The sequence below is a fragment of the Aethalodelphis obliquidens genome, unplaced genomic scaffold (genome assembly GCF_003676395.1).
Source record: "Aethalodelphis obliquidens isolate GAN/ISIS:26980383/991018 unplaced genomic scaffold, ASM367639v1 scaffold8, whole genome shotgun sequence".
In the NCBI taxonomy this organism is placed as follows: Eukaryota; Metazoa; Chordata; class Mammalia; order Artiodactyla; family Delphinidae; genus Aethalodelphis; species Aethalodelphis obliquidens.
The window spans coordinates 4,059,173-4,072,530 of NW_020837952.1; the positions used below are offsets into that span (position 1 = coordinate 4,059,173).

Here is a 13,358-nt window from a genome sequence, read left to right on the forward strand (position 1 = left end):
TTTTTTTTTTTTTGCCGTACGCGGGCCTCTCACTGTTGTGGCCTCTCCCGTTGTGGAGCACAGGCTCTGGACGCGCAGGCTCAGCGGCCATGGCTCATGGGCCCAGCCGCTCCGCGGCATGTGGGATCTTCCCGGACCGGGGCACGAACCCGTGTCCCCTGCATCGGCAGGCAGACTCCCAACCACTGCGCCACCAGGGAAGCCCGAGATGAGCATCTCTTGCAACATTCAATATATATATATATTTTTTCTTACTTAATTATGGTTTTAGCGTAGTATATAGCACAATATGGGCAGCCCTTTTTCAATCCATTCAACAATTCAGCACCATCCATGTCCAGTCCAAAAAATCCCTGAAGAGTGGGCTTTCATCCTTGGTACCACCTTACGAGTTATTCTTGCTTTGCAATAGCTGCAAAGAAGCAAAAAAGCTGGTACCTCCGCCTTGTCTGTGAGTACAAATGCTGGTACTCTGCTGCAACCACTGAGGCCAATTAAAATAATACTGTAACACACAAGAGTGATACATCCAGTTCCCAGGTTCCAGATAAGAGCAGCCATGCCCATATAGGAGGGGATCACCCATCCCCATTGGTTAAGGCCTTCGGTTTGTTGCCCTCAGAGTAGAATAAAACACTGTGTTCCCACGGACAAGGAACTCCACAAGAACCCGTGGTCTACTTTTGGACACGGACTTTAAGGACCACACGTGCCAGGCACTTCTAGAAACAGGACTGGCCTACGGCGGTCACACTTGGAGAAGCTTCTGTTTTGGCAGCACAAACGAAAAACTTCTTAGTGTATTCTGGTTTTAGTCTCCTCTCTTGAGTGAAGCAGCCAGCGACTGCCAAGTTCCACAAGCCCTCAATCCAATGCTCAGCATTAATTCTCTCCATGGTCTTCTTACAGCCAGGCTACAATTTTCCCTTCCCATCCAGCGATGGCATCATCATCGTGGAAAGCCTCCTCCTTGACACTGCCAAACTCGGGATCCAGTGCTTTGATGTGATACCGATGATTTCCCTCCCGGTCAACAGCTGCTTTAAAATCCTTCAGTGTCACCTCCCTCAACCTCTTCGGTATATTGACCATGAAGGGCGTAAGTGGTCAGTCAGTGAAATAGAGCACCTTCGTGCAGGCGCTGCTGACAGCTGGAGAGCTCTGTGAGTGAGGCAGCTTTGAATGCGGGGGCCAGGACTCCCGGCATTCACTACCTGCTTGAGTTCTGGGTGACTTGCCCCGAACCCTTCTGTCCTGTTTCCTCTGGGTCTCCATGGCGTGCGGGCGCGCCATGAGGCCGGAGATGCCCTGCTCCAAGCTGTCGATGGTGTGGTGCTGAGGGTCGTGGCCACTGTTGCGTAGGCTGCAGAGGACATCCCGAACGAGCTGCAGGTCGCTGCTTCCTCTGTGAGCGGCGGAAGCAGCGCCTTTTCCTGCCACTGGAAGGAGAAAACCGTTGCTTTGAGGGCTGTGACTGCTGCAGTGGGCCACCTCCTCTGCCTCTCTTTTCATACAGTGAGTCAAAAGCACGTCTTTGTGTTCCAGCTCCCGCTTCAGATCCACCTGCTGGTAAATGGCCTCAGAGAGTTTCCGAGGTGCTTCCTCCAGCTTGGACTGGGGCAGGAGGCGGTCCTTCTGCCCCAGTTCTTTTTTATATTCTCCCGAGAGCCGATTCCTCTCGTCTAGCTTCCTCTGCACATCCACGTTCTGGTTGTGCAGCTCACCTTCTTCCACATTTGCCCTCAGCAGTTCTTGTCTGAGCTGAAGGACGGACGTGTCCCGCTGAGTCAGCCTCTGCTTCAAGGCATCCTTTACCCCCTGTGAGTTTCTGGCTTCTTGTTTATACTTCAGCAGCTCCTTCTTTAGGTCCTGATTCTCCTCCATCCTCTGATCCAGACGACTTTGGATTGTAATCAGTTGTTCCTCGGGATTGACTCCTGGTTCACAGAGGGCCAAGGGCCTCTCCCGTTCATCTTCGGGTAAGGATCCGTTGAGCAGTAAGGCCTGTAATCCTGATATCATTCTCCTGGCTTCCTCCATTTCTTTTTCCAAATGTTCTTGTTGTTCCAACAGCTGTTCTTCCCATGAAGTCTCCAGATAGGGCCGGGGGCTGCCTGGTCTCCAGTCCCGGGATAATGAAGAGTCTGTCTCCTCTGTTTTGTTCTCTATTCCTTCAGAGGGAATAATCACGAAATCTGCCTTCTCCTCCGACTGGGTTATAATGGAGTCGCTCTTTGCACTGTGGATAGGACTGGGGGAAGTCAGGCATTTGACTTGCGTCCCTCCCATGGTCCCCCTCGTGGCTCCAGCTTCAGCAAGTCGGCTTCCCGGGGTGAAGTGGGAGGCTGAAAGTCACAGCGCTCCCCAATTCGGGCATGTCTCCCCGCGCTGAGGCCCGAAGAACGACTCCTCGGGCAGGCCAACTACCAGAGCCGCTCGCCCCGGTCCCGAGAGGGAGGAGGGAGGACAGAGAAGCAGGCATCTCGGCCCCAGGGACGGGGATGCTCCCAGCTCTGAGGCGCGCTGTCCTGGCAACTCAGACACTGCAGCAGCCCGGCCTCGGCGGAAGCCGCCTCCCCTCGCAGGCTGCGGTCCCCGGCAGCGGCATCGTGGTCTCCGTGGCCGCGCGGCTCCGGTCGTGCCCACGGGCGCAGGCATTTAAACCCATCTCCAACCCACCGGAGAAAACCAACATTCAATATTTTAACTACACTATGCACATCCCCCGTGCCTGGCTTCTTATCGCTAGGAGCCATTGCTTCTTTGAAGCTGGGAACTTACTGGTTTCTAAGGGTATGTAACTATGGCTTACCCATCTCTCAGTAACTAAACACACTCCAGACATTCACATACAACACGTGATTTGGGACGAGCTGCCTCAGAGAGCCTTTGCAGGTGGAAAAGTGGAGGGAAGTTGTGTGGCGATGGGACTTATCTCTGCCACCTAGACATGCAATAAAAAGTCCATTAAATATCTCTCTCTCTCTCTCTCTCTCTCTCTCTCTCTCTCTCACACACACACACACACACACACACACACACACACACAGAGAAACAAAACATTCACTGAGCACTGGCTGTGGCCCAGCCCTTATTAGGGACTGAGAAAGAGTGGATAAAACAGTGCCACTTGAGGCTGACTTTGCACAGCTCTTGCCGATAGCAGCTCATATTCAAACAGAGGAGATATGCATCGACAAACATTTATTTCTTTTCCATTCTTGGAATTTGCAGAACTCTCTCAGGGAAAACACTAAACCTATTAAAATATGCAAAAAATGAAGCAGCAACTTTGCTGGGTAGCAAAAAACCCAAACCTCACAATCCCTCAGTGACTGGAGGCTGGGACACCTGCTTCAAAGGCAGCCCTTTCCTGGTTCCCCTGTCTACTGCACCAGCAGGGTCCTGCCCACTGCTGCTGGGGACACAACACTGGGGAATGGCATAGAGGTCCAAGGACAACAAAGTTTGGTGACTTTTTATGGATTAAATATATATTTATTGGGACTTCCCTGGTGGTGCAGTGGTTAAGAATCCGCCTGTCAATGCAGGGGACACAGGTTCAAGCCCTGGTGTGGGACAATCCCACATGCCACAGAGCAACGAAGCCCGTGTGCCACAACTACTGAGCCTGCGCTCTAGAGCCTGCGAGTCACAGCTACTGAGCCCGTGTGCTACAACTACTGAAGTCCATGCGCCTAGAGCCCGTGCTCCACAAAAAGAGAAGCCACAGCAATGAGAAGCCCACGCACTGCAATGAAGAGTAGCCCCTGCTCACCACAACTAGAGAAAGCCCGCATGCAGCAACGAAGACCCGATGCAGCCAAAAATAAATAATAAATAAAATAAATAAAATTGAAAAAAAAAAGCACTTTGTGGAAAGACATTTTCAAAAGACATCATTAAGTAAATGAAAAGTCAAGTCAGCCTGGTAGAAAATATTCATAGTTTATATATTTGACAATGGACTTGAATGTAGCATACAGAAAGAACACTTACAACTTGGTAAGAAGACAAATAGCCCAGTTTAAAAATGGGTAGATTATTTGATCATACACATCACAGAATAAGATGCATGAATGGCTGGTAAACACATGAAAATATGCTTAATGTTATTAATTATTAGGGAAATCAAATTAAAACCACAGTGAGATCCACCAAACCCCCATTAGAATTATTGATAATATCAAGTATTAGTGAGTGTGTGGAGCAACTAGAATGCTCATGTGTTGCTGGTAGAAAAGTAAAATTGCATAACCACTTTGGAAAATCATGTTGCAGTTTCTTATAAAGTTAAACATATATTTACTTATGACCCAGCAACTCCACTTCTAGGTATTTATTTACCCAAGAGAAATGAAAATGTATGTCCATAAAAACTGCATGTAGAAGAGCTTTCATATCAGGTATTCAATATAGCCCCAAATGGGAAAGAACTCAAATGTCCATAAAAGGCATGGATTGTGCTCTATTCATGTGATGGGGTGCTACTCAGCGATAAAAAGAAATGAAGGCTTACCCATGCAACAGCATGGATGAATCTCAAAAAATTTATGTTGAGCAAAAAAGCTAGACACTAAAGAGTACTTACTGTATAATTCTATTTATATGAAATTCTAGAAGAGACATCTATTCTATAGTGACAGAAAAGAGATGAGTGTCTGCTTGGGGACTAGGGTTGTGGGCATTGATTATAACGAGGCACGAGGAGATCCTTTGCGGGTAACGGGTATGTTCTAGATCTTTATTTTGGTGGTGGCTACCCGAGTGTATACCTTTATCAAAACAGATCTAACTGTACGCTTAAAATGGATGCATTTTATTGTATGCAAATTGTACTTCAATAAAATTGATTTAAAAAATCTAGAAGGTTGGTTGAAATCTATTTATGAGCCATTGGACCTTGGAATCCCCTCCCCTCCTCAGAACAGCCAGACACTGTTCCTCCCCACCTCCACAGAGGACTTCAGTTTTATTCTCTGGAGTTGGTTAGACAGAGGGTCCTTATAACAAGGCACAGTGGGGCATAGACACCTTACTGAAAAGATGGTGAATGAAGTAAAGTTTATAAGCAAGTGCTGAGACCCCCAGCCCTCTTCTCTCATTTGGTTTCCAGAATGATAGAAGTCAGACTTACAGATTCCAGGAAGGGGTTTGGAAGATTTTTCTGACCAGCTGCAAAGGAAAGATCCAAAACACTGTTACTGGAATCTTTCCATGTGAATAGCTTAGCTAGCTTACCCTACAGAGAGCTTAGCATTGACATGCTTCATGCATGCTCATGGAGCTGTTAGTGCTGCCTCTGGAAATGTGAGTAATCAGTCACGGACCGATAGTCATCTGAGAAGAGCCTCCAATGTAAAAACTGAAGCTCAGAAAACAAACAGGAAAAAAAATCTGGAGGAAGCAGAGACTAACTAGGGAGATGAAAATATTAAAAATAAAAATCTCCCTTTTGTTAATATTTTCAAAGAAAAAGAGAAGATAGATTATTCTTGAAACAAGAACAGGATACAATAAAAAATGCCTAGTTAGAAAAAAAAATCAGCCCTTGGAAATATAAAAACTATGATAGCAGAAATGAAAACTTGTGTAAATTATTTTGAAAAGAATATGAAGGAAGTCTAGAATATAGAGAAAAAGGGTAAAGATAAGGGAAATAGGACATCAAAGATAAGAAAGTTAGGGAACCAGTTCAAAGAGGTCCAGCATTTAAGTAAGAAGAGTCCCAGAAAGAGAGAACAAGGAAAATATAAGGGGAGGAAAAAAAAAGATAGAATCCCAGAAAAACTTCCAGAACTGAAGGACATAAGTTTGCAGGTTGAAATGGACCACTAAATCTCCAACAGATAACAGATCATTTTACTGGGAACAGAGAAGACTCTACAAACTTACAGAGAGGAGAAAAAAGTTTCATATACAGAATCTAGAATCAGAATGACTTCAAACTTGTCAGCAGTAATATTAGCAGCCAGAAGACAATGAAAACCGTAAAAATTTTGAGGGAAAACATTTTCCAACTCAGAATTCCATAGCTGTACAAACTATGAATTAGTTTGAGCCCGTGTCCCCTGCATCGGCAGGCGGACTCTCAACCACTGTGCCACCAGGGAAGCCCTCAATTACTTTTGAGTATAAAGAATATTCAGACATGCATTTTATCAACACATTTACCTCACCTTTCTCAGAAAGCTGGAGGATATGCTCTATCAAAACTAAGGGGTAAACTAAGAAAGAGGAAGAGATAGAATGCAGGAAACAGGGATTCAAGTGCAAGAGAGAAAATAAGGGGTCCATCCATCTTTCGATCTATCTATATCTGGGGCATACTGGGAAAATGGTGGCTGAAGTGGGGAAGGGAGACTTTCTTTTTCCCATTGTCCTGCTGGGATACTCAACCAATAGGATAAAAAGCTAACCAGCTAGGGCTTGCCTGGTGGCACAGTGGTTGAGAGTCCGCCTGCCGATACAGGGGACACGGGTTCGTGCCCCGGTCCGGGAGGATCCCACATGCCGTGGAGCGGCTGGGCCTGTGAACCGTGGCCGCTGAGCCTGCGCGTCCGGAGCCTGTGCTCCGCAACGGGAGAGGCCACAACAGTGAGAGGCCCGCGTACCGGGAAAAAAAAAAACAAAACAGTGAAAATCCTAAAAACGCCCAGACATAAAACAATCAACAACAAAAACAGGTTATCTGAAAAGGAAAGAGAATTATACTGGCACTGAAGTTATCATCTGCAACTTGGAAAGCCCGAGGGCCATGGAAAAGACTCACAGCTTCCAGGGGGAAGGAATCTTGGCCAAAATATTGTTAAAGTATTAGGGTAGAAGGCAGACATTTTCAGATCTGCAAGATCATGAACCATTTCTCAGGAACCTATTCAAGAAGGTAGTTAAGACAAATGAGAATTAAATTTGAATGAAAACAGAGACATCTCAAGATAAAAGAAGACCAAAAGCATATCAAGCAGTGGATAGCAATAAATGTAGTAAAATCTATAGCAAGTAGATGGATGATGATAAACTGACTTTTAACTATGTTATAAATTAGAAAAGATCTTTGAAATAGAAGACAAGGGGAAAAATCCTTAGCGGAACGTTGAAATTAAAATGACAGATTATTTCAACCAACCCCAGGAGATGGGATGGAGAGATGATGGTGTTGAGAGGAAAGAGGGGATGAGGATTTGGAAATAAAAAACAAAATAGGTGGAGGGTGTCACATGACTATATACTTTTGGTATGTTGATGGGGAAGTACTGGTTCAAATATAACTTGAAATCGGAAAGTAATTATTAGTCAATTTGAGATAGACAGAAAAACTGCCAAACACCAGAGAGGAGAAACATGAATTAAAAAAAGAAAAATCCATAAGGACACCCACTAACATAGTGACTAACAGGGACAGGTAAGGGGACTGGGATTTAAGGAAGCGAAGGGAGAACTTTCATTTTTCCCTCTATGTTCTTCTTGAATTTTTGAATTCTTTTAAACAAGTAAGACACATTGATTAATTGCCTTTATAATTAAAGACAATGACGTAAGGAACTCTGAAAAGTTAACAGAGGTCAAAGATGCAAGGTGATACCATCTGCAATGTCGTTGGAGAACTGCTCTGCTCTGACTCTCCCTTTCTTTCCCAGCATAGTTGTTCATTTTCTACAAATGATTAATGCCTGTTGCTTGAGGAAAGGGCTAGAGAATGGTATGTAGATAACTCCTGAGGCCCCAAGGTGAAAAATGAAGAATATATGCTATAAATGAAGATGGCTATCTGTGCACTTAACGCGTTCTCATTTGTTGCAGAAGGGAGACGCTCTGGCAGCCCTCTGGGAGATTCAGTGTTCTCATCGTTAGAAAATTGGAGTCTGTGATGGGACTTAGGTGACCCCAGGTTGGAAGCCACTAGAGGGATGGCTTGGTGAGATCTCTGGCCTAGGTCTTCTTAACCTAGAAGTTAGGGCACCTGGATTTTTGTTGTGTCTCTGCCATTTTTATGAGCCATCTGTCTTTGTGCGAGTCATTTAACCTCTCTGAGGCTCATTTCTCACCCCGGAAAGACAGTGCTGCTACAGAGTCAGCATTCTTTAAATGTTTGTTGAATAGATCAATGATCAAAGGAATGAATGAAGTGGCTTGTCTAAGGCCCATGGGAGCCGTACCTGAAGCCCACAGGCGTCTATGCAGCCCGATGCTCTAGCGGCTTAACACGCAGTGAAGGTGGTCTCTCCCTACTCACGCCCCGCACTCACCGGCCTCCACACTCTGCACACGTCCTGGAGGATTTGCTCCTGGTTCTTCACGGAGCACAGGACCAGTGTGCAGACCACCACATCCACGGAGTCGTCGGCCACCTGGTGCAGGTCCTCCCCGGCAGCCACCAGGAAGGGCTCAAACTGCAGGTGTCGGTTCTCAGCAATGCTCTTGATCAAGAACTTCTCAAAGTTGGGGTTGGGATCAATACAGGTCACCCGGCATCCAGGCGGGTAGAACTTGAAGTTGGGCCCTGTGCCGCAGCCCAGCTCCAGCAGGGAGACCTTCCCGGAGGGGCCTGCGAACTCCTGTAGATTGCTGAAGAGCTCCTGCTTCTTGCTCGCCATCTGTTCGTTGTACATCACAGTAAACCTTGCCAAGAAGTAGGGGAGCGATTTTTTGCATATCTGGTTCCGCAAGCCCAGGAAGTCCAGCAGGTACATGGGAAATGCCAGGATGCAGACGGAAAGAAAGAGAGGGTGGGTGAGGACTGCCAGGGGCAGCGTGCAGGAAAGAGAGCCATGGGGATGGGGGATGGAGGAATGGGAGCGGGGTGGGGGGTGGCGCCGCCCCCTCGGGGAATGGAACACCCTGTAAGCCCCCCAGTAGCACCGAGTCGTCAAATGAAGGACACATCAAGGGGAGTGCTGTCTCAAGTCTCAACCTCCTTGGGCTCCTACCAGAAAAGACACGATAGGAACCGCCACGGGCAGGTGCTCCAACTCCCGCTTACTGAGCCCTTAAGTACATTTTCCACATTATCTTCTTCAATGCTTGAAAGGACTCATGAGACAGACACTCTTAATCCCCCACTTTACAGAAGGAGAAACTGAGTCTCACAGAAGGTAGCTGCAAGGTCGTGTAGCTGGGAAGCGCAGCGAGTCAGAGTCCCCACCTTTCACCTGGAGCTGCCTGGTTTCCTTGGAGACTGCTGATCTCCTTTAGGGAGAGTCACTGTCACGCGGACTGAGATCAGAGAAAGTGCGTGCATAGGATGATTGGGTAGAGCATTTGGTGAGAAGAGCCCCACAGAATGTTCTGGAAGCAGAAATAGCCATTCTCTTAGAGTCTAGAAACGTCTCTGAACTAGCCTGCTCTGCCCACACCTTGGAATATCTAGATCCTTGTCCACCCTTAGCTGATTCCTGCCATAGACGAGGGCGTTTGTCCTCTACGCCAGGGCTGGATACCGCGCAGCCCACTCTTAAATCCATCATCCACCTCCACCCGCCTCGCTCCCTTAATTAGCTCCGCCCCCCTCTCATACTTAACATCTCTCTTTGCGGCCCTTCTCCTTCTCCTCTGCCAATCTGCCTGCTCAAGTCTCTTATCCTACAATAATCCTTTCCTTGAGTTTTCTTTCCTTTCAAGCTAATTTCCCGTCTCGCTTCCTCTTACTGCCAGGCTCCGTTAGAAACTGTGTTCAGCACTCACAGTTTCCACGTCCTTACCTCATTCAGACCTCAGCCCACTGACATTCGGCTTCTACCCCTACAGCGCCAATGAACGTGCATGCAGACAAATGGAAGGCCGTCAGAGGGAGGGGAGGGACAGGGGAGAAGGAGAGGGTGACTGTACTAGGGAGTGGTGGCCACGGAATGGAAGCCTGTATTTGAGGAGGTGCAGGACGCTGGCATCCAGGGCGCAGGTGGAGACACAATCTGTCCTCAGAGGCAGAGAGAAAAGATGGGTGCGGAGGTAAGTTCAGGTGGGGGAAAGAAGGTAAGAGAGTTCCTTTTTTTTTTACATCTTTATTGTAGTATAATTGCTTTACAATGGTGTTTTAGTTTCTGCTGTATAACAAAGTGAATCAGTGATACATATACATATGTTCCCATATCTCTTCCCTCTTGCATCTCCCTCCCTCCCACCCTCCCTATCCCACCCCTCTAGGTGGTCACGAAGCACAGAGCTGATCTCCCTGTGCTATGCTGCTACTTCCCACTAGCTATCTATTTTACGTTTGGTAGTGTATATATGTCCATGCCACTCTCTCGCTTTGTCACAGCTTACCCTTCCCCCTCCCCACATCCTCAAGTCCATTCTCTAGTAGGTCTGTGTCTTTATTCCCGTATATATGGTAAGAGAGTTTTTAACCAGAGGGCTTTGATTTTCTCAGTGAAGAAGAAGGCTATGATCTATTGCTGAGAACGAGGGTGTAGGGTACAGGGTTGGCGATAGGAAGAGAGTAAAGAAACTTTGCAGCAGCAACCAGGGGGACTGGGAGAAATTGCTGACCGAAGGCAGAGAGAAGCCTTTAGTAGCAAAGAGGATGCAGGTGAGCCTGGGGACTGTGAGTCAGTGGTGACACCGGATCTTGAAGATATGGTTTTCTTCATGAGGCATTGCTGTTTAGAGCAGAGAAGGTCAGCATTTAGGCTAAACAGGGCTGGGGGTCTATCCAGGTGTAGGAGACTGAAGGGTAGGGGGCAGAGAAGGAGGGGTACAAGGAGTCCAAGCTGGAAAGAAAGTATGAAGGAGGGTAGGGGGGTTAGGAAATGGAATGATTGGGTTCAGGACTGGACAAGCTGGTGTGGCTGAAGAACCCAACTGCTGAAAGTGAGAGAGTTATGAATGGTACCGTGGTGTGAGATCAGAGTTTGAAACTTCAGAGACGAACCAGTTTAGGGTCTAGAGAGGGGACAAGGGCAGAGACAAGAGGAAACGGATGAACGTGAAAGTCACTGGAACTGAGGAGCTAAGGAATGATCAGGCTAAGATGCTGAGTGGGTCACGTGCCTGGAGATGAGGGTGCCAGGGTGAAGAGGATCACACAGGACCAGGTGCCAGAGTCCCTGGTGAGTGTGAGGGGGTGGCCAGGGTATTAGGAGGTGACTGTGGGGCCCGCAGGGACCAGCCACAGGGGAGGGGATGGACGTGGTATAGCATGAGCCTCCTGGGACATTTTAAAAATTACAGTGATTTTGTACAATCAATATATAAAGGTAAAATTTCAATCAGTATATAAAGGCTTTTTTTTTCAATAGATAGCATTCCTCTGAATATATGTAGCCCAATGCATTGAATCACATCCCACAGATGGGCATTTATGCTGTTTCCTGTTTTTCTCTAGTATAAAATAATGGAGGTACAGACCACATGTATGTGTGCGCTTTTGGTGAGAACATCTGTAGGATAAGCTCCTGGCAGTGAATGTACTTGATCAAGGACAAGTGTATTCATTTTATTTGTTTTGTTTATTGAGGTAAGGGCAAATGTCTTTAATTTTGATAGCTACTGCCAACTTGCCCTCTAACGAAGGTGCGCCAATAGATGACCCCGCGCACAAAGGACAGAACTCTCTGTTACCCGCACACTTTCAACACTGTTAGCAAACTAGTCTTTGATAATCTGACAGGTGCACATGGCTTTTTATTGCTATTCTGTGGCATTTCTTTAATTTGAATGAAGTTGAGTATTTTTTCTTTCATATTTACTATTTGATTTTGTTTCTTTCTTTTCTTTTTTTTCTTTTTTTCTTTTTTAATAAGTTACCTAGTAGTTCAAACTGCCAAGGTTCAAATCCTGGCTTTTCTACATACTAGCTGTGTGACCACGGGCCATTTCCTTAAATTCGTTGTGTTTCAATTTCTTCTTAAAATGAGATAATAACATACACTATGCGAAGTGCTTAGAACAGGGCCAGGCACATGCTAGGTAAGTACTCTATAAGCATTGGCTGATAATATCCACGTCTGTTGCCCACTTTTCTGCTGCGTTGTCTTTTCCTTATGGATTTGTCTCTTCTGGAAAGCCTGTTGGCTGTCATATATGTGTTTTGTCATTTGACTTTATTTTTTTTTAATTTTTTTGCGGTACGCGGGCCTCTCACTGCTGTAGCCTCTCCCATTGCGGAGCACAGGCTCCGGACGCGCAGGCTCAGCGGCCATGGCTCATGGGCCCAGCCGCTCCGCGGCATGTGGGATCTTCCCGGACCGGGGCACGAACCCGTGTCCCCTGCATCGGCAGGCGGACTCTCAACCACTGCGCCACCAGGGAAGCCCCCTTGACTTTATTTTTAAGATATTACATTCCATGAGAAAATATTACATGGCTTTTGTTATGATTGCAATCATTGGAATTCCAAGACAATGAAAACACATTATGCCTTAAATATTTTATACTTTAGGAATTTGAGGAGGTGTTTTGAGGGGTTGGACAATGAGTAATGGAGCCAGAAAGAATGTCTCCCCCACCTCTCCAGAGAGGACCAGCCACTTCCAGCTTTGAGGGCTGCAGGACCGTGGTATCTGGACAGGTTTAGTGACACCAAGCAGGGCTGCGGAACTTGGGCTCCCTGTTTGTTCACAGCTGGGTCCAGAGGTGCAGGGGAGGCCAGGCGGGCAGTGGGAGGACAAGTGATGTGCACGGCGGGTTGTGTGTGTGTGTGTGTGTGTGTCTGTGTGTGTGTGTGTGTCTGTGTGTCTGTGTGACAGAACACTACAGAGATGGAAGCGAGCCTCTGGATTACGGAAGGACAACTGCGAAAGGCTTTGGAAATGAATTCATCTCAAGATTATGCCTGGAATCTCCTAACAGGGTGTCTGTGAGGCCAGCAGAGGCATGGGCTGGTGGGAGACTGGGTTTAGATGAACCAATGGACGGGGCAGTCTTGTGGGGCAGGAATTTGATCTTCGGCCTCTTGGTGTTGACACTCCTCGTGAAGCCCTCCAGAGGGCGTTTCTGTGGGCAGCCTGGCACCCAGTGGGCTCATGGCGTTGGCCTAGGAATGGAGAGACAGGAAGAGACTGGTGAGGGCTGGAGCCACCAGGAACGCTTGGGGGAGGGGATGGGGAGGTGATGGGCAGATCCTGGGTGGGTCTGGAATGGGGAAATGTGGCCGGAGGCGAGGCTGCATCCTGGGCCTGAAAAGCCCACAGACCGTTTCCCCTTTGTAGTGTCCTCCCAGCTCCCTCTCCCCACGAACCTGAGGATTTCGTCTCTGGTGAAGAAGCTGTGGCCCAGGGTGGGGCAGCGACTTATTCAGGGTCACCAACATTGCCCTGCCAGAGTTCCCAGGCCAGGCTCTAGGGAAGCAATGGGGTGGCGGGGAAGGGAGGGATTCCTGGCATGGGCAGGGCATAGCCTCCAGAGGGCAGATCCAGGTG

The 13,358-nt window shown here is 47.5% G+C and overlaps 1 protein-coding gene and 2 pseudogenes across 2 annotated transcripts in view; 1 reads left to right on the forward strand and 2 right to left on the reverse strand.

Annotated features, from left to right (window-relative positions):
- Positions 1-177: 177 nt before the first annotated feature.
- Positions 178-2,384, reverse strand: LOC113620480 (dixin pseudogene; annotated as a pseudogene).
- A 5,844-nt stretch (positions 2,385-8,228) lies between these two features.
- On the reverse strand, positions 8,229-9,706 carry LOC113621248 (methyltransferase-like protein 7A pseudogene; annotated as a pseudogene).
- Positions 9,707-9,827: 121 nt separating this feature from the next.
- Positions 9,828-13,358, forward strand: part of KRT7 (keratin 7) — an 18,438-nt gene continuing 14,907 nt past the window's right edge. For both annotated transcript variants that reach the window (XM_027106369.1, XM_027106370.1), the window contains exon 1: positions 9,828-9,948. In XM_027106369.1, coding sequence (XP_026962170.1) covers positions 9,937-9,948 — 12 coding nt within the window. In that variant the 5' untranslated portion in view covers positions 9,828-9,936. The remainder of the gene's footprint in view (positions 9,949-13,358) is intronic.